Source organism: Mirounga leonina, unplaced genomic scaffold (assembly GCF_011800145.1).
Source record: "Mirounga leonina isolate KUSES-001 unplaced genomic scaffold, KU_Mleo_1.0 Mir_127, whole genome shotgun sequence".
Classification (NCBI taxonomy): domain Eukaryota; kingdom Metazoa; phylum Chordata; class Mammalia; order Carnivora; family Phocidae; genus Mirounga; species Mirounga leonina.
Window position 1 is genome coordinate 68,879,324 of NW_023270316.1, and position 24,565 is coordinate 68,903,888.

Consider the following 24,565-nt stretch of genomic DNA (forward strand, 5'->3'; position numbering starts at 1 on the left):
TCTTTTTCTTTTTCTTTCTCTTTCTTTCTTTCTTTCTTTCTTTCTTTCTTTCTTTCTTTCTTCCTTCCTTCCTTCCTTCCTTCCTTCCTTCCTTCCTTCCTTCCTTCCTTCCTTCCTTCCTTCCTTCCTTCCTTCCTTCCTTCCTTTCTAGTTGGCTCCATACCCAACATGGGGCTTGAACTCACAACCCTGAGATCAAGAGTCACATGCTCTACCAACTGAGCCAGCCAGGCACCCATCCTTGTCTCTCTCTCTCTCTTTTTTTTTTTTTTTTTAGATTTTATTTATTTATTTGACAGAGAGAGACACAGCGAGAGAGGGAACACAAGCAGGGGGAGTGGGAGAGGGAGAAGCAGGTCTCCCGCTGAACAGAGAGCCCGACGTAGGGCTTGATCCCAGGACCCTGGGATCATGACCCGAGCCGAAGGCAGACGCCCAATGACTGAGCCACCCAGGTGCCCCATCCTTATCTCTTTTTGATTTTAGGGGGAAAACGTTCAGTCTTTCACCATTAACTATGATGTTAGCTGTGGTTTTTTTCATAGAAGTCTAATATCAAGCTCAGGATGTTTCCATCTGTTTCTATTTTTTAAAGCATTTCTGTCTCAAAAGAATGTTGGATTTTGTAAAGCTTTTATCTGCATCTGTTGAAATGATCACGGGGTTTTTGTACTTTATTTTATTGATATGTTGTATTATTCTAATTGATTTTTGGATGTTAAACCAACCTTGCATTCATGGGATACATCCCATTTGATCATGCTATATAAGTCTTTTTATGTGTTGCTGGATTCAGTTTGCTAGTTTTTGTTTGTTTGTTGCTTCTTATTTTAGGTTTTTGCATATATATCCATAAGAGGTATTGGTCTGTAGTTTCCTTGGGATGTCTTTGGTTTTGGTATAAAAATGATACTGTCTTCATAAAATAAATATGGGTATGTTTCTTCTTATTTTTTTGGAAGAGCTTATGAAAAGTTGCTATATTATTCTTCTTTAAATACTTGATTGAATTCATCTGTGAAGCCATCTGGGCCTGAGCTTTCTTTGTGGGAAGTTCTGAACATCTTTTAAAATGTAGTTTGCTTTCCTTTCCAACTGTTTTTAATTTACTTCAGGAACTCTTTTTCATTCCTTCTTGTGTGGGTAAAAAAGTATGACCCTAATCTTATTTGAGAAGAATAATAATTATATTATGCCACTCTCGAAACCAAACAAACAAAAGAAAAACAAAATAAAAAGGAACAAAGGAAGGTGGGAACAAAGGAAGTAAAACAAACCACACATTTTCAATGAAATGTTTTTGTGGTTGGCCTGTGAATATAATAATGTCATTTTATAGCATTGTATCTATTTTGCTTTAAAGTAAAAAACAGCCATTTAGAAAACAGTCATTTTGTAAGTTGAAAATTCCCTGCATTTTAAGTATTCTCAATAATTGTTATATTCTGTTTCTTAATTTCTTAATTTTGTAGCTAAAGTCTGTTTGACATTATGGCAGTAATTTATTATGAGGTTATCTATGTAAAAATGATCCAACATAGTTTAATAGTATTTCATATACTTTAAAATAATAATACATTTTCTAGCTATTTTTTAGTAATTACTATCTTGGATCATAATCATCAAAAGTAACACTAAGAAAAAATTACTAAGAATGGAAAACCTTTGGCCAGATGTTTTTAAATGATATGCATGAAGTTAAATGCAACTTATAGCACTTTAGACTGATTTAACTTAGACCAGGACTTAAACAACTTCTGGTAGTGAGCCTGACAGTATCATTCCCGTCTTGTAAATGTGTTATGTAAATGCTAAGGGATGTTAGTAAGAAAAGCTATGGCATAAAATTACTAGATTATTATTTTATAAATTAAGTTTTAAAAAGTAATGTAAACAAAAATTAAAAAAAAAATAAACCGTAATCATGCAATACCATTACCCACTCCTGCTCTACCCCCATATAGGTAAGTATAAGAAAGGGTGCTTGGCATGTTCCTTTAACCATAATTGTCAGTCTTTAACCATATGTCAGTCTCGATCCCAGATGTGCCTGAAATTTAGTGATGGGCAGCCTACAAAAATATATTTTATTATTATGCACTAATTAGTCTTGCTAATAAGTACTTATAAGCAAGAAACATAGTTTTAATAAAATTTTAATAAGAATATAGATTGTCTGGGTTAAAATAAGCTGAAGAGAAACAGTCTAGTCATCAAATGCCAATTTTGTTCTTTCTTTGACTTTGTTCTTTCAAAAACAAGATGGCACTTCTTCTCCCCATCAGTAGCATATGAACTTGACTTATTTATCTTTTACCTTGATGGATTAGCTTTGCTCATTCCATGCTCTCACAGGACTCATCTTCAGATACACACATTTGTGAAAATGCTGGTTGTTAAAGTCTCTGTATATGTGTCTATAGTCATGTGTAAGAAGGGGGTTTACCAACTTGAAACTTGATTTTTCTCGTAAACATTAGTGCTGGGCTGTAAGTGATCTAGTAAACCTAAAATAATGGTTAGTGTTTCCAACATCAATGTTTAGGTTTATCTCCTTAGTGAAATAATTAGGAAAAAAATCCATGGAAGTTGACAAAGTAATCAAATGTAAAAATACACTGATATAAGCATAGAAGTCTGAATACATGTTTGTTTGCCAAACAAACTAGCAGTTTATAGAACCAAATAACAAAATTCAATACAAAGGGTAATATTGTTACATGCAATTAGTGTAAGAGAAATTTAAATTTTGTATCCAAAACAAAATGAAACATCTAACTGCTCTTAAGAGGACAGATAAAATAACATGAAGGGGCTCCTGGGTGGCACAGTCGTTAAGCATCTGCCTTCGGCTCAGGTCATGATCCCAGGGTCCTGGGATCAAGCCCCACATCAGGTTCCCTGCTCTTTGGGAAGCCTGCTTCTCCCTCCCCACTGCCCCCCCTCCTCCGTTGCTTGTGTTCCCTCTCTTGCTCTCTCTCTCTCTCTGTCAAAATAAATAAATAAAATCTTTAAAAATAAAATAACATGAAAATTTATGTAAACTATGTTTAGTTTTATAATCTCTGCTTTTGTTCTCTAGAATTCAGGGTAGAAGCAGTCTTTTTTTCATCTACCTACTGAGAGGAAAACTATATGAAATATGATGAGAGTAAAGAGTCTAATTATAGGCAATCTATTTGTAATCACACTAGATATATAAAGCCCACTATAACACAATTCATTGTATATATTCAGATATACCAAAGATCAATGCATTTTTTTGTCATTAATTTTAATGGCAATCTGATACGACAACTAAACCCACTATGAATAAGAGTTCACTTATTCGCTAAATTACTGCTCATCACCCATTATGAATCAGTCATTGCTATATTCTAGGATATTGTAGAGCTTTGTTTGATTAAGTTTTGTATAACTTTCATTGACATTTTCATGCAATATTTAAGAAATAAAAAAAGATAAAAGTAAGCCAACAGTGTCTATTCACAGGCCAGCCATAAATATTGTCGACGGTTTCTATATACATACTTTTTACCCCATATCTTCATACAAGCAACAGAGCCAATGAGGGTTTAAATTATATGTATTTGCATTGACATATACACAAACACATTTAAGTTTTGAACTTTGAAGTTAAACTATGAAGTTCATTATGGAAAACAAAGACAGTATGGGCCATATTTGCTTTTAACTCCAGAGGCTGCAGTAAGACAGAGTCACCATCTGCCTTGAGATAGAGACTGGGCTAGACTGAATGATTTTTATTTTTTTAATTTTTTTAAGATTTACTGGGACACCTGGGTGGCTCAGTGGGTTAAGCATCTGCCTTTGGCTCAGGTCATGATCCCAAGGTCCTGGGATTGAGTCTGCATTAGGCTCCTTGCTCAGCGGGGAGCCTGCTTCTCCCTCTGCTTGCTTCTCCCCCTGCTTGTGTGTGCTCTCTCTCTCTGACAAATAAATAAAATCTTTTTTGAAAAATAAAGATTTATTTATTTTAGAGGGGAGGGAGGGGCAGAGGGAGAGAGAAAAGACACCCTGCTGAGCACAGAGCCCAATGTGGGGCTCGATCTCAGGACCCTTAAATCACGACCTGAACTGAAATCGAGTCGGAAGCTTAACCAGCTGAGCCACCCAGGCACTCCCTGAGTGATGTATTTACAGAAGAAATTGAATAATGGTCAAGGAGGAAAGCAAAGGAAAAAACAGGAAAATTGGTCCTGAGTATGAGTTGAGGTGTGAATTAAAGCCAAGATATGATGAACCAGAAATAGGGCATCAACCTTTTTTGGCTAATAGACCACTTTCAGAATTCAATGAAAGCCCCTCTTCCTATAAAAATTTCTCATGTGTACTTGTTTACACTTTACTCCAATTTCAGGGAATTTACAGATCCTCTGAAGTCTTGGATACCTGTAAATGAGTATTGGCATAAGTTTGGGGTAGAGAGAATGCAAAATGGATTACAGAAAGTGATTTGGGTGAGAGTATGAATGAGTCTGAGGCTTCTTCATAAAGTGATAAAAGGCTGATGGCCTCAAGCAGTAGGCTTCACATATTCCACAGAAGACTTTTATTTTCAGTCATACCTTAATAAAGCTGGTGGGGCGGAGGAGTGGGGAGTTTAGTCACTACTACAGTTAGGTAGTAGAAATCTGGGTGACGGGTTTTTGGTCACACTCTTCGATCAGATCAACTTTCTCCACTTTTACCTGTTTATTTGGATTCTATTTAAAGTACTAATAGATGGGTTCTACTCCTTGTAAAGATATTCGTGTATCTCTTTAAGACACTGCTTTCAATTATTTGGGGGTATATACCCAGAAGTGGAATTGTTGGACCATATGGTAATTTGATTTTTAATTTTTTGAGGAACAGCCATACTATTTTTCATGGAGGTTGTACCATTTTACATTCCACCAACAGTAATGCATAGGGGTTCTAATTTCTCCACATCCTCGCCAACACTTGTTTTTTTTATTAGTAACCATCCTAATAACTGTGAGGTAGTATTTCATTGTAGTTTTGATTTGCATTTCCCTAATGATTAGTGATATAATATTTTCATATATTTATTGGCCATTTGTATATATTCTGTGGAGAAATGTCTTTGCAAGTCCTTTGTTAATTTTTGAATCAAGTTGTTTTGTTGTTGAGTTTTAGAAGTTCTCTATATGTTCTATATATTAATCTCTTATCAGATATATGATTTGCAAAACTTTCTACTGTTCTGTGGGCTTTTTAATTCTGTTCGTATAGCCTTTTCATGTGTAAAATGTTTTGATTTTCATGAAGTCCAGTTTTTCTGTTTTTACTTTTGTTGTCTGTGTCTCTGGTGTCATATCCAAGAAATCATTGCCAAATCCAATGTTGTGAAGTTTTTCCCCAATTTTTTTCTAAGACTTTTATAGTTTTAGATTTTACGTTTAAGTCTTTGATCCATTTTGAGTTAATTTTTGGATATAGTGTTCATTAAGGGTCCAAGTTCATTCTTTTGCATGTAGATGTCCAGTTTTCTCAGTACTATTTGTTGAAAACACTGTCCTTTCTCCATCAATCATCTTAGCACTCTTGTCAAAAAGCATTTGACCATATACATGAGGATTTATTTCTGGGCTCTCTATTCTCTTCTTTTGGTCCATATGTCTGTCCTCATGCCTGTACCACACTGTTTTGATTATTGTAGCTTTATTCTTTTTTTCAAAATTGCTTTAGCTATCTAGGATCCCTTAGAGATTCCATATGAATTTTAGGATAGATTTTTCTATTTCTATAAAAAAAAAGTCATTGGGATTTAGAGAGGGATTGCAGAGAATCTGTCAGACACTTTGGGTAGTATTGACATCTGAACAAGATTAATTATTTCAATTCATAAACAGGGGATGTTTCCATTTATTTATATTTTCTTTAAATTTTTCAATAATGCCTTTTGGTTTTCATTGTAGGAGTCTTTCACTTCTTTGGTTATTTCCTAAATATATTATTCTCTTTGATGCTATTATAAATGAAATTGTTTTTGTAATTTCCTTTTCAGATTTTTCATTGTTAGTGTATAGAAATGCAACTGATTTTTGCGTATTGAGTTTATATCCTGCTACTTTGCTGAATTTATTTATTAGCTCTAACAATTTTTTTGTATAATCTTTAGAATTTCTACATATAAGATTATATGATCAGCCAACAAGTAATTTTACTCCCTTCTTTCCAGTTTGGATGCCTTTTATTTCTTGCTTAATTGCTCAGGCTAGAACTTTGCTAATACAGTGTTGAATAGAGGTGTAATCCTTGTCTTGTTTCTAACCTTAGAGGGAAAGCTTTCAGTCGTTCAACACTGCATATGATGTTCTTGTGGGTTTTCATATATGGCTTGTATTATGTTGAAGTAGTTTCCTTCTATTCCTGCTTAGTGTTTCTTTTTTTTTTTTTAATCATGAAAGAACATCAGATTTCGTCAAATGCTTTTTCTGCATCAATTGAGATGATCAATTTAATTTTTTTCCCTTTGTGGTATATGACACTGGTCAATTTTCATATGATGAACCATCCTTGCATTCCAGGAATCACTCCCACTTGGTCATGGTTTATAATCCTTTTATTTACTTATTTATTTAAAAAAAGATTTTATTTTTAAGTAATCTCTACACCCAACGTGGGGCTCAAACTTACAGCCCCAAGATCAAGTGGCACATGCTCTACTGACTGAGCCTGCCGGGCACCTCTATAATCCTTTTAATATGTTGAGTTTGGTCAAAGATTTTTGCTTGCATGTTCATATGACATTGGTCTGCAGTTTTCTTTCTTTGTGTCTTTGTCTGACTTTTGTGTCTGGATAATACTGATAATACAGATTAATTACAGAGTGTTTTCTCCTCTTCGACTTTTTTGGAACACTTTGAGAAAGGATTGGTGTTTTAGAATTTTTTGATAAAATTCATCAGTGAAGCCATCAAGTCCAGGGCTTTTCTTTGTCCAGAGATTTTTGATTACTGATTCAATCTCCTTACTAGTTGTAGTTCTATTCAGATTTTCTATTTCTTAGTGATTCAGTCTTGGTAGGTTTTGTGTCTCTAGGAATGTTTCCATTTCATCTAGGTTATCCAGTCTGTTGGCATATAATTTTTCATAGTACTCTCTTATTATTCTTTTTATTTCTGTAGAATTGGTTGTAATGTCCCCATTTTCATTTCTGATTTTGTAATTTGAGCCCTCTTTTTTTTTTTAGGCCCTCTAGCTACAATTTGCCAATTTTGTTAATCTTTTTTGAAGAACTTGTGATTTCATTAATTTTTTTCTATTATTTCTCTATTCTCTATTTCATTTGTCTGTATTCTAATCTTTATTGTTTCCTTCCTCCTGCTAGCTTTGGACTTAGTTTGTTTTTCTTTTTCTAAGTTCCTTAAGTTTTAAAGTTAAGGTGTTGATTTGGAATCTTTGGGGTTTTTTAAAATATGTTTATAACTTTAAATTTTTCCCTTCTCACTGCTTTCACTGTGTGCCATGCATTTTAGTATGTTGTGATTTTGTTTTCATTCATCCAAAGTATTTTCTAATTTACCTTGTGATTTTTCTTTGATTTACTAGTTATTTAAGAATATGTTGTTTGATTTCCACAAATTTGTGAGTTTTCCATTTTTACTTCTTTTATTGCTTTCTAGTTTTATCCCATTGTGGTAGAAAATACTCTGTATGATATCTATCTGTTAAAATCTATTGTGACTTAATTTATGGCCTAATTTATAATCTGTTCTGGAAAATGTCCCATGTGTGCTTGAGAAGAATATTTGTGCTGTTGTTGGATACAACGTTCTGTATATGTCTGTTAGATCCAGTTGGTTTACTATGTTAAATCCTCTATTTCCTTACTTATCTTCTGTCTGGTTGTTCTATCCATTTATGAAAGATATCCAAAATTATTGTACACCTGTTTGTTTTTCCCTTCAGTGTTGTCCATTTTTGCTTTGTATACTCTGATGGTCTGATATTATGTGCATATTTATAATTGTTATACATTCTTGTTATCTTGAACCTTTTATTAATATTAATATATAATGTTCTTTTTTCTCTTGTAATCTTTTTTGATTTAAAGTCTATTTTGTCTGATATTAGTATAGGCACCCTTTCTCTCTTTTGGTTACTATCATGTGGAATATTTTTTCATCTTTTCATTTTCACTCTATTTGTATCTTTGGAGCTAAAGTGAGTTTCTTGTAGACAGTATGTAGTTGGATCATGTTTTTTCCATTCTATTAATCTCTACCTTTTGATTGGAAAGTTTAACCCATTTACATTTAAAATAACTACTGATAAAGAGGGACTTCTGTCATTTTGCTATTTGTTTTCTGTATGCTTTACAGCTTTTTGTCCATCTTTTTCTGCATTACTGTCTTCTTTTGTATTGATTTTTTGCAGTGAAATGTTTAAGTTCCTTTCTCATTTCCTTTTATGTATATTCTATAGATATTTCTTTGTGGTTATTATATGAATTTTAACCTCAATATTTATAACACTCTAATTTGAATTTATGCCAGCTTAACTACAATAACATACAAGAACTCTGCTCCTTTATATTTCCATCCCCAAACCTTTTTGGTTGTTGATGTATTAAAATTACATCTTTATACAATGTGTGCCCCAAGATATAAAGTAACAATTCCTTTAAATGCATTAGTCTCATGTAGAAAACAAAATGTGCAGTTACAAACCATAGTTACTAGCTTTTAAACAAATAATTGTTTTTTAATGTATTAGTCTCTTAAATCATATACAAAACAAAAACTTGAGTTACACACCATTGTTATTACACTACTAGCTTTTATAATTGCCCATGTATTTACCTTTGTTCAGATCTTTATTTCTTCATCTGGCCTCAAGTTATTGTCTAGTGTCCTCTCATTTCACTTTGCAGAACTCCCTTGAGCATTTCTTATAAGGCAAGTATAGTGATAACAGATTCCTCAGCTTTTGTTTATCTGGGAATGCCTTAATTTCTCCCTCACTTTTGAAGGATAATTTACCCTATATAGGATTCTAGGTCGACAGTTTTTTTCCTATTAGCACTTTGAATGTATCAACCCTCTGCCTCTTGGTCTGTTAAGTTGTTTTTTTTTTTTTTTTTTTTGAGAGAGAGAGAGAGAGAGAATGAGAGAGAGCACATGAGAGGGAGGAGGGTCAGAGGGAGAAACAGACTCACTGCCGAGCAGGGAGCCCGATGTGGGACTCGATCCAGGGACTCCAGGATCATGACCTGAGCCGAAGGCAGTCGCTTAACCAACTGAGCCACCCAGGCGCCCATTGGTCTGTTAAGTTTCTTATGAGAAATCTGCTTATATTATTATTGAGGATCCCTGCATGTGACAAGTTGCTTCTCTATTGTTCTCTTCAAGATTATCTTTTTGTCTTTGGCTTTTGAAAGTTTGACTATGTGGCTTTTTGTCGTTCTCTTTGAGTTCATCTTACGTGGAGTTTATTAGGCTTCTTGGATGTTTATATTCATGTCTTTCATGAAAGTTGGGAAATTTTCTGCCATTATTTCTTCAAATATTCTCTCTGCCTTTCCCCCCTCTTTTTGTGGGACTTCCACAATGTGAATATTTATCCAGTTGACGGTATCCAACAAGTACCTTAGGCTCTGCCACTTTTGTCCAATCTTTTTTCTTTCTATTCCTCAGACTTGATCACTTCCATTGTCCTGTCCTCAAGTTTGCTTATTGTATGTGTTCTGCCTACTCAAATCTGCCTTTGAATCCCTCTAGTGGAATTTTATTTACAGTTTCTGTACTTTTTGGCTTCAGAATTTTTCTTTTCTTTTTTTCCAGGTTTTTGATCTCTTTATTGATATTTCTATTTTGTTCATACAAAGTTTTCTTGACATTATCCACATCTTTAGTTCTTTGATCATCTTTAAAGCAGTTGTTTTAACAACTGTCTAGTTGATCTGCCATCAGTTACTTTTTCAGGGACAATTTCTGTTGATTTTTTTTTTCTTTGAGAAAGAAACCTTTCTGTTTCTTTGTATGTCTTATGATTTTTTGTTGAAAACCGGGCATTTGAATATAATAATGTGGAACTCTGAAAAATCAAAATTTCCCCCTTCACTAGAGTTTGCTGAGTTTTTTGGTGTTTTTGTTTTGTTTTGTTTTGTTTTAGGTTGTCTCTGAACCATGGATCAGCCTATGATGTAAGTTAAGGTCCTCTGAAGCCTTTTCTTTCTTTCTTTTTTTTTTTAAATATTTTTTATTCATTGAGAGAGCAAGAGCACAAGTAGGGGGGCAGGTCAGAGGGAAATGGAGAAGCAGACTCTGCACTAAGCAGGGAACCCAATGTGGAGCTCCATCCCAGGACCCCAGGATCATGACCTGAGCCAAAGGCAGACACTTAACCAACTGAGCCACCCAGGTGCCCTCTCTCAAGTCTTTTCTGAACCTGTGCCTTTCCCTGGGTATGTGCAGTCATTTCCTAATTTTCCCCATATATGAAGTTGCTTTTGAATGCCCTAGTCTTTAATGTCTGGCTCCCAAAAAGAGAAAAAAAGAAAAACGAAAGGGCAGGTGGCAAGGGTGTCAGCCCTTTAAATCTCCTGAGGGCACTTCAGCTAGAGAAATGGCTTGCAACAATGGGGTGGGAGAGTTGTGCAACAACAGTGGCTGCCCTCTTCTTTGTCTGCACTTCTGTGCTTAGAAGCAGCAATCAGTGATCAGAGCACAGATCCCTATCTTCGGAGAAAAGATCTTTTTTGCTCACCCTGGTCTCAGCAAACTATGTGCAAGCTGCTTCAGAAACACATGCACAGCTACCTGCCACGGGACTTTTTGTCCACCTTTACCCATTTTATCCATCTTCTACCTTATCCCTTTGCTAACCACCAATATGTTCTCTGTCTCTGTGAGCTCTTTTTAGATTCCACATAGGAGTGAGATTATGCAGTATTTGTCTTTCTCTGACTTATTTCACTTAGTATAATGCCCTTAAGGTCCATCCATGTTGTCACAAATGGCAAGATTTTCTTCTTTTTATGACTAATATTCTATTGTGTGTGTGTTTGTGTGTGTATACACACACACCGATTTCTTTATCCATTCATTCACTGATGAACACTTAGAGTGCTTCCATGTCTCGGTTATTGTAAATAATGCCTCAATCCTTTTATCTTTTAAAATCTCTTCTGGAACTGCTTTTGTGCTTCCTTTTTCTTTTCTTTCTTTCTTTCTTTTTTTTTTTAGAGAGAGAAAGAGAAAGCAGTGTTGTGGGGGAGGGAGAGAGAGAATTCCAAGCAGGCTCCACATCCAGCATGGAGCCTGATGCAGGGCTCAATCTCATGATCCTGAGATCATGGCTGAGATGAAATCAGGAGTGGGTTGCTTAACTCAACTGAGCCACCCAGGTGCCCTTTGTGCCTCCTTTTGCATCCCTAAGACTAAATTGCTTCTTTTCCACTTAGATTAATCTTACCAGGGGTTTGCAAATTTTACTAATCTTTTCAAATAACCAACTTCTGAATTTGTTGGTCCTGACAATGGTGTGTTTATTTTATGTTTCTTTGTTATCTTTTTGATTTTTTTATGATTCCTTCCCTTTTGGGAGTTTTTTCTGCTCTTTTTCTAACTTCTTCAATAGTGTGGTTAACTCTTTAATTTTGTACTTTTGCTTTTTTTTTTGAAGTGAACATTTATGGGAAATATCCCTTCAAATGACACTTTTATATGTAATTATTTTTTACTGTTATTCCTGTCTACATATTTCTATTACAAATTTTTCCATCCATGAATTTTTCAACATTTTAAAATTTTTCCAAAAAAATTTTTATTACTAATTTCAAAATTAATTGCATTATGGTCAAAGAATATGATCTCTACATTAGTAATGCTTTGAAATTTGTGGAGGCTATCATGATGGCCTGGTTAATTTCTGTAAATATTCCATATGGTTTGAAAAGAATGTGTTTAATTTTTGAATGTAGTGTTCCAGATGATCATTATATTGAGCATTATTAGTTGTGTTATTTATAACTTTTATACCCTTTCTTTTGTCTGCTTGTTCTATCAACTACTGAGAGAGGTGTTTTAATCTCTGATAAAGGTGGTGGGTTTGTCAGTTTGTCTATATTTGGACACTTGAAAAATTTTTCTCTACTTCTAATGTGCAATTATATTAAATAAATCACATTTTGAGAACTTTCCAGCTCTTCTATCTCAACTGTTCTTTTTTGTATAAATCATACTAGCCATTGTCACATTCTAATCTTGAATAGTATCCTGAGAGTCTCTGTGAAATATATAAGATCATTTTGTTGTTGATATGTGGTAAAAATAAGAGCAGCCATTTACAAAATATTCACCAGGTACCAGAGATTGTGCTAGGTCTTTATTTATAGTAAAAGTCTTTTTATCTAAGATAATTGGGACAAGCAGGTGGTTAGTTCATTGAAAAAGTTGATTAAGTGAGGAATCATTAAGAAATGATACATACTTTAAACATTTTATTTGAACTTAAAATGCATGCTTACATACACATCCATTTACTAGTATTTATGTATGATTCTGTTTAGTGTATGATTCTGGTTATTTTATTTTTTTATGTATGAGCTATACCTGTAATGCATTGTCATGAATTTCTAGTTTCTATTGATGTAAATTGGAGGGAGCACCCAAAGAATTCTTCGAAGCAGTATGAGTGTGGAATTACAGGTTTTTATAATTTTGAACCAAACATCATAGTCATCTTTCCCACACCTCATTTGATAACAACTGTTGATTGCCTCATCTTTATTGATTTATTATTTATTTTATTATAGAAACTTTCTTGTATTCCTATTCCACTGGTTGATGTAATGTTTACATAGTGTTTAATCAAACCACACAGTTATAGTAACAATTATGATTAGTATAAACAGACTTGGGAAAAAACTCATCTGTCTCTTTGTAAATATACAGCCCTAAACAATGGGAGCAGAAGGGTGTGGTGGTACTAGAAAACAGCCATTTAGCTGGGAACATTTTTTGTACCATTGGCGTCAGTCATTATATTGTACAGAGGCAATGGAGAGAATTATTAAATCTGCCATGTCAGAGGTCATTTAGGAGCATCTATATTAGTAAACTTTACAACTCTGCAAGGAGGTAGTGTTATCCCCATTTTAGAAGGGAGATCTGATTTGCCCAGGATCCCACCACTAGCTTTTATTGAACCAGGACTAGGATCTAGGCCTGGATTAGTTCAACTACAGTCATTCTAAAAAAAGCTGTGAGAGCTCTCATTTATAATCTGTGTGTGTGTTTTAATTGAATTCTACTTAATTTATTGCTCATGCTTCATGAATTAGTATATAGGCCTCTGCAATTGAAAATACTGATTTTAGGGGTGCCTGGGTGGTTCAGGCAGTTGAGTTCTGCTTTAGGCTCAGGCCATGATACTGGAGTCCTGGGATCAAGTCCCAAGTCAGGTTCCCTGCTCAGTGGGGAGTCTTCTTCCTCTCCCTCTACTCTTCCCCTGCTCGTGCTCTCTCCCCTTCTTTCTCTCTCGCTGACTCTCAAATAAATAAATAAAATCTTAAAAAAGAAAATACTGGTTTTAGCTCTCTACTTTAGGCACTTACCATAACTTTTTTTTTTTTTTCTCCCTCCCTAGTAGTTAGTTTTGGCTTTATCTGGATGTTCCCTCTCCTCTGTCTTCAAGTCACAGCTCACTTGGTCAGGTTAGCTTATCTCTGAGCAAACGCTCTTTTTCTCATTCTTAAGAGGTACACTCCTTCCTATCTAGGAGCTTGGATTCTCAGCCACCATCTAGAAAACAAAATACTATAATTAATCAGAGATGTGTTACTATTTGTTCATTTCCTACTCACTCCTTTCTTTTCTAAAGCTATAGCCTATGCCTCCAACTCTCCTGATTTCTTCTCCGTGACTAACTTTTATGTAGTGATGTTTCTTTTCTTTTAATGGTGCCATTCATCCCTAAATGAGTCAGCACAAATTAGATCAAGCTTAATGAGCCTTGGCACAGGTTTGATGAGCCTCCCACACTTTATAAATACATCTACTGATTAGCACCTCCCATGCATACACATTGTAATGGAAGTTATCACCACCAGCATCCCCTCTCTTCTCTCCCAGGTGCTTCACAAGTCAGTTATTGGTTTGTGTTTCCTTTCCAGGAGGCCTGGTCCACATACTGGACCAGGTATGATAGCTGTATAGAGAGAGCTTCATGGTACAGAACTAGTCCAAGTCGTGGGCACACTTCCCTGTGCACTCAGTCTTTTGATTTTCATACTTCTTGGCATTGTGTTGTATTTTCAATTGAAATTCCAATCCTTAGGTTCTCCTTTGACTGACTCTTTTAGCAAACTACCTTAATAAATTGCCTGATCTCCCAGACTTTGATAGTTTATTTTTTAAAACACCTCATTCTTTCATGATCCATGTTAACTTCTCTGCAGGCATCCTGAATTTTCATCATTAGCAGGTTTCTACTACCCTTTCTCTAAGTAGCTATCAGATTGTAATTCATTCAAAAAACAAAAGAACCCTTGAGGAGTATTGGCAAAGCCCTCATCTTCTCCACTTTCTAACCTCGGCTATAAGGACAGATTAGCTTATTGGTTCAAACTCTGAACTGAACTTTGAGGCAACTGATTTGGCAACTCTGTCTCCAAGCCCATATCTTTCATAGGCTTCTTTCTATGTCTCAGTAAATGGCCACTTCATCCCTTCAATTGTTCAGGCCCAAATCCTTTTATTCATGTTGATCTTTTTCTTATACTCTATATCCAATTTATTTTCAAGTCTTGCTTGTTTTTCCTTTAAAATATATCCAGAATGTGATCATTTCTCACTACTTCCACCCTGTGACAAATGAATAAACTCCAGGAGAAGACCCTTATGTCCATTTGCCTATCTAAAGTTTTAGGCCATCTACCTATTGCTCATATGGAGCCTTGACATAAAGGCTGATTAGGGAGATGGGTTCTGCTCCACACCACCTCCTCTCACTTTCTGTTGTTGTTTATTATTTGCTTTGATTCAGAAAGAGAGAGGACAAGAGAAAACTCTCAAGTCACTACTAGGTGATAGTAGGAGTCAAGGCCCAACTGCTGTTTCCATGGGAAGGACTCAGCCCTTACCAGCTGAATATCTCTGTGCTTATGTATATGTGACAATTTGAAGATGAAAGGAAGGAGAGAAGGAAGTTAAGAGAAGGGAAGTGTTTTTATAAAATTCTCTTTTTAAATTAAGAGGCAGTTTTGCATGATGGCTAAAGAGTATGAACTCTTAGAGACAGTCAGCTTTGGTCTGAATCCTGCCAGTAGCCATGTGACATTGGGCAAATTCTTTTTTCTTTTTCCAGTTCTATTGAGAAACAACTGGCATCTATCATTGTATAAATTTAAGGCGTATAGCATAATGGTTTGATTTATGTTTGTTGTTAAATGGTTATCACAATAGGTTTCGTTAACATTTGTCACGTCATGTAGATGCAATTTTTAAAAAGAAAGAAAATCCTCTTTGTGATGAGAACTCTTGGGATCTATTGTCTTCACAACTTCTCTGTATACCACACAGCAGTGTTAACAATAGTCATCATGTGGTACATTACATTACTAGGACTTATTTACCTGATAACTGGAAATTTGTGCCTTTTGACCCCTTTCCTCTAATTCCTCCCCCACCAAGACCCCACATCTGGTAACCACAACTCTGATTTCCTTTTTTACGAGTTTGGTTTTTTGTTTTGTTTTGTTTTAAGATTCCACATGTAAGTGAGGTCATACAGTATTTGTCTTTCTCTGTCTCACTTATTTCACTTGGCATAATGCCTTCAAGGTCCATCCATGTTGTTGGAAATGATAGGATTTCCTTGTTTTTAATGGCCAAATAATATTCCATTATATACATATACCACAGCTTCTTTATCTCTTCATCTCTCAATGGACTCTGGTTGTTTCTGTCTTGGTTATTATAAATAATGCTGCTATGAATATGGGAGTGCAGATACCTTTTTGAGTTAGTTTTTTTGTATCCTTTGGATATATTCTCAGTATTCTCAGCAGTGGAATTACTGGATCATATGGTAGTTCTATCTGTAACTTTTTGAGGAACCTCCCTAATGTTTTCCACAGTGGCTGTAGCTAGGCAAATTCTTTAATTTCTCTTTTCTCAGTTGCCTTTTGGAGATGGGAATAAGACTAGCATTTGCCTTCCTGCATATCATTGTTGTGAAGATTAGGTGAGTTAGTACATACATAGCCAGTGTGCAATGAATAGTTTGTTTTTTTTAAGTCAGTTTTCAAAGTCACATTGCAGACATTAGAATTCCTGATAGCATAGGGAGTTATAAGCATTTTTGTGATGAACCATAAGTATCTAGTAACCCCATTTCCATCAGTTAGGGTTCTCTTTCCATGTGCTGTGGAGAGCTGTTTAAAGCTATACATAAGTACTTTCATCTCCACAGAATCACCAGTGCTGGCATGAGTCTAAAGTCCTCAGTATATTACCATTTACTCCAGTACATAAGGCAACAACAAGCTCTACCCATTCTTTTCCTCCTTTTTTTTTTCAAGGAAATGTAGAAATATTTTAATTTATATATCATATTATAATGAATCAATATGGAGTCAAAAATCCACAATTACACATTCATAAAAATTCCATACATCATCCTCAGAAGAATCAGTTTCTATACAAAGATTTATAGATGTCCAATGTATGTAATTTTTCCTCAGTGTGCTACAGAGTTGTTTTTTTTTTTTTAAGATTTATTTATTTATTTGACAGAGAGACAGAGTAAGAGCACAAGTAGGCAGAGCAGCAGGCAGAGGAAGAGGGAGAAGCAGGTTCCCCACTGAGCAGGGAGCCCGATGCGGGGCTCGATCCCAGGACCCTGGGATCATGACCTGAGCCAAAGGCAGACGCTTAACCGACTGAGCCACCCAGGCGCCCCAGTGTGCTACAGAGTTTAGAGGTTCTGCTCAAATATTCCCCAAATCAAGCTCAGAATCTGTCTCTTCATCAATTTCTCCAGTGACTGCAACATTGTCACGTCTTACAATGTATAACCCCAGCACCACATGTTCTGCTCCCTGTGAAGAGCTGAACACTCGTTCATGGCTTTCATCCAAAATCAAATTAATGGTCTGGTCAAACCCTTTCAGTGTTCCCACAATCATTCTTCCCTTAGAAGTTATAACTGCAACAGTTCAGTTGATGTAGTTTTCCAAGGCAGACATCATGATGCTCGGCCCCGCTGCTCTGGGCAACATCCAGTCTTTTCCTCCTTTTCCCTGCAGTGGGATGGTTCATATTTGGGCAAAGAGAGTGGAGTTTGTTTGTAGAGTAACATCCTAGTTTGTAGTGTGAGTTTCATTAACTTACTGCACCTTAGCCTTCCGCTAAAAGCTTCCACTAGAATCAGCTAGAACTGACCATGAGGAGTTACTGCCAAAGTTTGCATTCTTTACTTGACATCCTTTTCATAGAAGTCTCATCACAACTGCTTCTCAGTAATTTAGCATTTCCTAATGTTCTTTCTATGCTAACATCCAGGAATGTGTAAACAAGGACAGTAGCAATTAGGTGACAAAGAACAAGGTGTTCAGGGCTCCTGTCTATTGCAAATTGCCTGACAGCATGGCATGGAATAAACCAGGCCAGGGGCCAGGGGTATATTGAACAAGTTCCTTTGTCCAACACCCAGCCAATCAACTGAATTCTTTCCTCATTATTTCTTTTGCCTTCCATGTTTGTTTGTTTGTTTTTCTGTTCTCTATCCTGGATTTTTTTTCCCTCAGCTGTGTCTATTGTCCTTCCCCCCACTGCATTTTACTATGTCTCTAACTTTACCTTATAGAAGATAAGTAGACCTTTAGATTATAAATTAGAAAATGTTCTAAATCCTCTTTTTTCTGTTAGAATCAAAAGATTATCTTCAATTAAGGAGACCTGTGAACTTTTAGTGTGCTCAATGTGAACACTATTATTCTTTTAGGTAGGATAATTTTTTACTGTGGAATTGTCCCTGGCATTACAGGGTGGTAAACATCCCTGGCCTTAGTACCAATGCCAGCAACACATCTCCAGTCATTGTGACCACCAAAAATGCCTTCACACATTTACAAACACCTCACAAAGTAGTGGTAGAACCTCTCCTTTAGAACCACTGCCAGGTGTGCAATTAGAAGTATATCTGCAAACACTGGACTTTGCTGCTTGTCATCAAATATTCTTTGTAATTTGATGGAGCAATTTAATTGCTAAAGTTTTCATGTCTAGTGAAAATCTAGCTATTAAAGCTACTACAGTTGTCCCATTCTGTGACTATACAGCTACACTTTTCAAAATTCAAGACTTAGGAAAACAAAGATGTTTATTGGTAGGTTATATATATAATATTTTGCATATATAAATAATATTTTCTCAAGAAAAATATTAGGTTTTCATAAAGTTACTGGTTTATGAAACAAGTATGTGAAAATGACTTGTAAATTTCTCAAAGTGTACTAATTTTTAATTGAGAGAATTAAAGTTTTTCTTTTAAAAAGTAATTTTAAAAAATACTACAAAGTACATAATGCTTTAGAATCTCTTGTACTAATGATTTGTGACTTTGCACAGTAAGAGTATAATGTTTTAGTTTGCTAGGGTTACACAAATAATCAAGTTATAAATATTTTTAATTCTTTTATATTTCAGAGAAAGAGATTTGAAGAAAACTGGGCACAGGCTCAGCAAAACCAAACAGAAGAGAAGCAGAAAAAGAAATAAAAAGCAGAACAGTCATAGTAAAATCATAGAGGAAAACTCACTTGAAACCTTAAGTTATCATACGCCAGGAGATCAGGATTCATCTCAAAGTGAAGAGGAAGACTTGGAAGACACCAAAAGAGAATCAGCATACACTTACACTGGTGGGCTGGGAAATGAACAAGGAGATTTAGTGAACAGCCACAAAGATGAAGTATGGAAAAGCATAAATCCTGAAGATAGTTTTCCAAATGTTGTATCTGTAGTTGAGCTGGACAATACACCAAAAAATTACCTCCCTAAGGAAAACAATGATTTGTTTCAAAATATGTCATCGATGTCAAATGAAAACTCTGTAACTTGCCCAACAATGACTCAGAATCTTTCCTGTGTAGCAAGTGATGGCTGCTCAGGCACGAAGGTAGGAAAGCATCCTGGACATAAGCATCCCACGGCATCAGACATCCAGGGCAGATCCGCTGATGTCCCCTGCTCATTTATGCAGAAGAGAGAGAAGGTAGATAAAAGACTCCAGAATGAAACAATTCTGTGCCATCAGTATGGGTCCAGAACCTCAGATGAAGATTTAAGAAAGGAACAAGGAGTAAATGCAACTAAAAACAATTATTGGGCATTTTTTTCAAACAATCTATCTGATGAAGAATTACAGCTGGGTTCTGAGAGACAACCCTGTTTGGGGGGTTGGCCTGAGGGACCTCATAAATTTATATGCGAACAAAGACCAAAGAAAGATAGATGGCAAAAGCTGGCCTCTCCAGACAGCAGAGGACAATTGATTACATTGATCTCCACTTCTGAAGAAACTTCAGTACCAGGAAGCAGTCCAGAAACATTGGTAGAAGAGAAGCTATTGGTAGAAAATGAAGATGTGTCACCCTCAACTGAGAATACAGATTCAGTCATAGCAACAGAAACTAGTATCTTTAGAAGCTGCTTGCCTAAACTGGATATCCCAAAGAGTGACTTACACTCCACAAAGAATAAGAAGAGGAGAGAGAAAAGGATTTTCAATTTGGCACCAAACTTTAACTTACTGGCACAGAGCTATATCAGTGTAAAAGAAAGTGGGGAATGTGGCTTGTTAACAGAAAGCCATGGGCTAAAAATTATTTTGGAAGAAGAAAAAGATGGAATTTCAGAAATAAATAATAAAGAGGAGAATACACAGAAACTTATGACCTTTAATCATCATCCATCATGGTTTTACTTTGATATTACCAAAGATCCTCCTCTAAATATTGGTAGACCATCTTATTCTCATTACTTGACATTTAATAGACACTCTGTATATTTTTACAGAAATCCTATTCCTTCTCTTGTGCTACAATATACATCTAGCTTTCGGATGGTATCTTTTACAAGCAAGAAGTCATTTTTGACGTTCAAATCTCAAACAAGGGTAGATAACCAACTAAGTGACATAGGGTTTAGTTCTTCAGAAATTTTAAGTAGCCAAGCTGATCCTTTGTACTCTTTTAGGGTCACTTCTGATCTTCACCTTTTAAATAAAAGTTTTGATGAGAAGCTGAGGATATGGCAAGAACCTAAGCCGTTACAGTTCTTGCAAACTGAGGATAACCAAGATTTAACAAGCACTGGCTTTGATGCCCTTGAGCTGCAGTTATCACAAGGGTTTGCCTTTCAACTAGTGAAGCTTTTTGGATCCCCTGGAATTCCAATGGGTAAACTGTGTTTATTTGCTCCAAATAAAAAGTCAGTTTAACATATATGAGTAATTTTTTGAAGTGTTTCTACCTTGTGTTAGTGATTTCATGCAGTTAATTGATCTCGTGATGCTTTTTGGCAGTGGAAGTAGAGGACTCTTGGCAAATGGTGCTTGGTTTTCAGATCACCTGCCTGCCTCTACCTCGAGGACCGGCAGTCTTAAATGTCTTCGAACACTTAGAATCCTTGGACTCTCAATATAAATAGACACTGAGAAGAGCAAAGGATGAGGCAGTCAAACAGTAATTATGTAACAAATAGAGATGGGTTACCATTTTTTTTTTAAATCTATTTTATACATTTCCCTTATTTGGCACATGACCCTTTTCTTTCTGATTCACAGTATGACTCGTAGATATGAGAATAGTAAAGAGGGGGGAAGAGTGAAGATTAAATGATAAAATAATTTTGGAAATGAAAAACCCACCTGGGATTAAAACACACGAAAATGGTTTTGTGACATCCTAAGTAACATTCTCAGTAGATTTCTTCTAAATAATAAACATATTTAAGATGCTACATGTCTTAAACAGGAAATGGAGCACATACCCCATTTTTTCTTACTTGTAAATCAGCTGCAGTGTCAATGATTTCCTAGAGGTGAATGTGTCCCCTTCCTTGGGGACAGAAACTGTAAGAGTCGGGAAGTCACAGCTCCCGTCCCCACAGTTCTCTTGTATCTTCCTGATAATCTTTCTTTTCTACACCTACCGGCTCCCTGGGCCCTGCTGTCGTCTCACAGCTTATCTTCCAGAGGTTTTTACTTTGCTCCTAAATTTCTGCTGGTCTGGACAGAATTGGTCCTCAGAACCTAGACCCAAGATTGGCTAAGTCTCAGCACGAGGGATCACAATTAAAAACCTGCCCTTGAGGTTCTAGCATTATGTCTATCATTTTTGTAAACTTTGCCTATAGTCACATCTTACTGTTTGCTACAATATGCTATCCTGCTAGATGCACTGAAGAAATACACCAATTAAAAAAAATTAAATTGCATTTGCTATAGGGAATTTTAAATGATAAGTGAAGTCATTTTAGGTCAGGGGTCTTAGTCCTAGGTCCATATTTTAGAATTATTTGCAAAAATTTTTGTGTCATTCTGGACCATTTTTCTGAGACAGTTCATAGATTTTATCAGCTTCTGGGGCGGGGGGGGGGCAGCGCATGACTCAAAAAGATTAACAATCACTGCCTTAGATCAGCATCAGAAAGCATGAAGGCACTGGTGTGAAAAGATTCTAAACTTCCTCCTCCCTTGAATGCACAATACCATCATAATCAACAATAATGATCAAGCATCCATTAATTAAGCTTTGGAAAGCTTTCTAGAGGAAATAGACCTCATTCATCAAATAGCTCACCTTCTAAATGGGGAGACAAGACTAACACAAAACAAAATTATTGCACATAGAAAATATAAATGACAAGCTTATGAATATTTTATGAGTGAGGTTGGCAGTGCTTAAGGGATTGTTGAAGAGAATATGGGGTTATGGTTTTGGGGGGATGGCTTCAATGTGGAAGTGAATTATAAGCAGTGCTGATACAGATGTGGCTTAAAAGAAAAATATAGGGAAAGAATTTTACGTTTGGATATGGTGGGTGCTTAAAAAAGGAGAGGAAAAAACTGTAAGTGGAAACTGTCCCCTGATTTGTTTGGCCAGATTGGACAAGTAAAGTCTGATGTATCTGTGGCCAGTGGCCTTGTAAATGAGGCAAGGAACTCGAATGAATCCTAGTATTAGGAGGAATTTTATAGTAAAGCCACATACAGGCCTGAAGAAACCAAACTACCTATGTTGCCAGGGATATGTGAGTATAGGAAAAATATTTTGTGTGGTTTGGTAAGGCTGATATGTATATATCAGTGTTTGGACTTACTTGGGACCCATCTTAATTGTCTGTGAGGATTTTTCCCCTGGACTCTCTTATGGGGAAGGAACAGTTGACAAGAAGACTAAACCTGCTACAATTGCATTGTTTATACATGTCACAGGAACGAAAAGATGACTACCTAAATTCTATGTCCTGTGACTGTACCACTTGAAGCTATTACATGTACAATATGTATGTTATAATATGTATGTTATTATACAATATGTATGTATTATTGATATATATATTTGTACTTAATGAGAATATGAGCTATGATACATAGCATTTTACATGTATACATAAGCATTTTTATTGAGTCAGGATAGTGTTTACTAACAAAACCCTGAGACAAAGTAACTCCTGCTTTAGCACCCATGAAATATCTTCCAAACCAGGCTTTTACCATTATGTCAGTCTAAATAACATGTTTACATATCTTCACATTTAGGGTAAAGGTCTGCATGACATTAGAGATGAAATTTGTTCCCTTTTATTTTCACAGAATCTTTGTTGCCTAATGACTGTGTGGTTTCCCTTGACTGGAAGACACTGAAGATGATCTACTTGCAATGGAAGACATCAGTAGAGGTATATTTTTATGGCTTTCAAAGAAGACCTTCTCTACCTGATTTCTTTAAAACACCACACACACACAACAACAACAAACAATTGGAGAAAACCTGATCACCAAATGTAATATGAAGGGCTACATCCCTTGCATGAAATTAGAGAAGGACTGTATGTGGATGGGTGGATAATACATGCTCTTTCAATTTGTCCCTCAGAGAAAGTTGCATTTAATTCCCCAACTCTGCTGCAGTGTAGGCTGGCATAAGGGCCTACTGTGGATGACTGACATGCCCAGTTTAGGAGAGCCCTTTCTTCATTACATCTTTTCTCCTCTCCAGCCCTCAGTCTTATCCTGTTATGATAGAGTGACAGCTGCACATTAGATTCGTATTTACTTGACTTGGAAGCACCTCATTATTGGTGTTTTCTGTTGGTCCATAGTGAGAGACATGACTATTCTGACAGGCTGTTAATTTTCCAGGTAGGTGGAGGAAGACTAATGGGGAAGGTTAGAAAGGTAATAGAAATTCTGGAAAAGACAGTGCACTACATAACGTAGTGGGGAGAGAGTTGACATTAGTTAATAGTGATTTACATGTGCCCAGAGGCAATGTTAGGGGTACATTATGAGATATATGGTAAAAGCAAGGTTTAGTGAAACAAAATTATATAGTTCAGGATAGTAGGTATTTTTTAACTGTTCAAATAAGCACAGCTGTGGGAAATGTAGATTTGTTTGGTGTGCCCAGTGAGTAAAACCAAATACGTTTTTCTAAACTTCTTATTTCTTTTCATTCCCCATGGAGAACTTATTGCTGCCCAAACACACACACACACACACACACACACACTCATACACAACCCCAATATTTTAAATGTTTAAATGGACATTTGTGGTTATTAGGTTTCTTTTGCCGTTTTGAGAATGTTCCTACATGATTTAAATGATGTAAACTTAACCCCAATGCCAAATATTAATCATTATTATATGTTTTTTAATTATAATTTCTAGAAAAGACAGAAGAAGATTGGTTAAAAATGAGAATTTCCGGAACTGTAAGTACAGCTTATTCCAGAGACCTCTGTATGATCAGAAGGAAGTAGATGTTGACATTATTTGGTTGTAATAGCTCTCTGCACCACAATTGAGGAGTAAATACAAAAAACGTAGTCTGTTACCATAGCAACCCTGTGTGCCATTGCACATGTGATTTTCCATTTCCTTTAATGTAGATCTTTTTGTGAAATACAACAAAGCTTAGGTTTTTGTTACCAAATTGATTTCCAACTTTATTGGTTAGAACATATTTTAGAGCATTCTGTCAACACAGAGTTTATGAGGGATTACCACCCCCACCCCTCTTCCCCAGATTGTTGTGTGATGAGAGCTGGGAATTAGGGATATAGGTTATATTTAAATATTAAAAAATTCTCTAGGAAAGGAGGTAAAACATGTAGACAGACTCACGTTATATTTTAAACTTGACATCAAGCTAACTTTAAAATAAACACACTGCACTTTTTTTTCAAATGCCTAAATTATGAAATAAACACAGCTGCTATGGTTTTAGTGTACATGTGTGTCTGCATTTGATAAGAATTGAATGCACTCTGCATTTACCATATGTTTTCTTTCT

General features: G+C 35.8%; 1 protein-coding gene and 1 pseudogene across 2 annotated transcripts in view; one reads left to right on the forward strand and one right to left on the reverse strand.

The window, feature by feature from the left end:
• Positions 1-24,565, forward strand: part of N4BP2L2 (NEDD4 binding protein 2 like 2) — a 69,191-nt gene that overhangs the window by 42,550 nt on the left and 2,076 nt on the right. For both annotated transcript variants that reach the window (XM_035003570.1, XM_035003569.1), the window contains 3 exons: positions 18,687-20,440; positions 22,861-22,946; positions 23,941-23,984. In XM_035003570.1, the coding sequence (XP_034859461.1) occupies positions 18,687-20,440; positions 22,861-22,946; positions 23,941-23,964 (1,864 nt within the window). In that variant the 3' untranslated portion in view covers positions 23,965-23,984. The remainder of the gene's footprint in view (positions 1-18,686; positions 20,441-22,860; positions 22,947-23,940; positions 23,985-24,565) is intronic.
• On the reverse strand, positions 14,715-17,227 carry LOC118009621 (annotated as a pseudogene).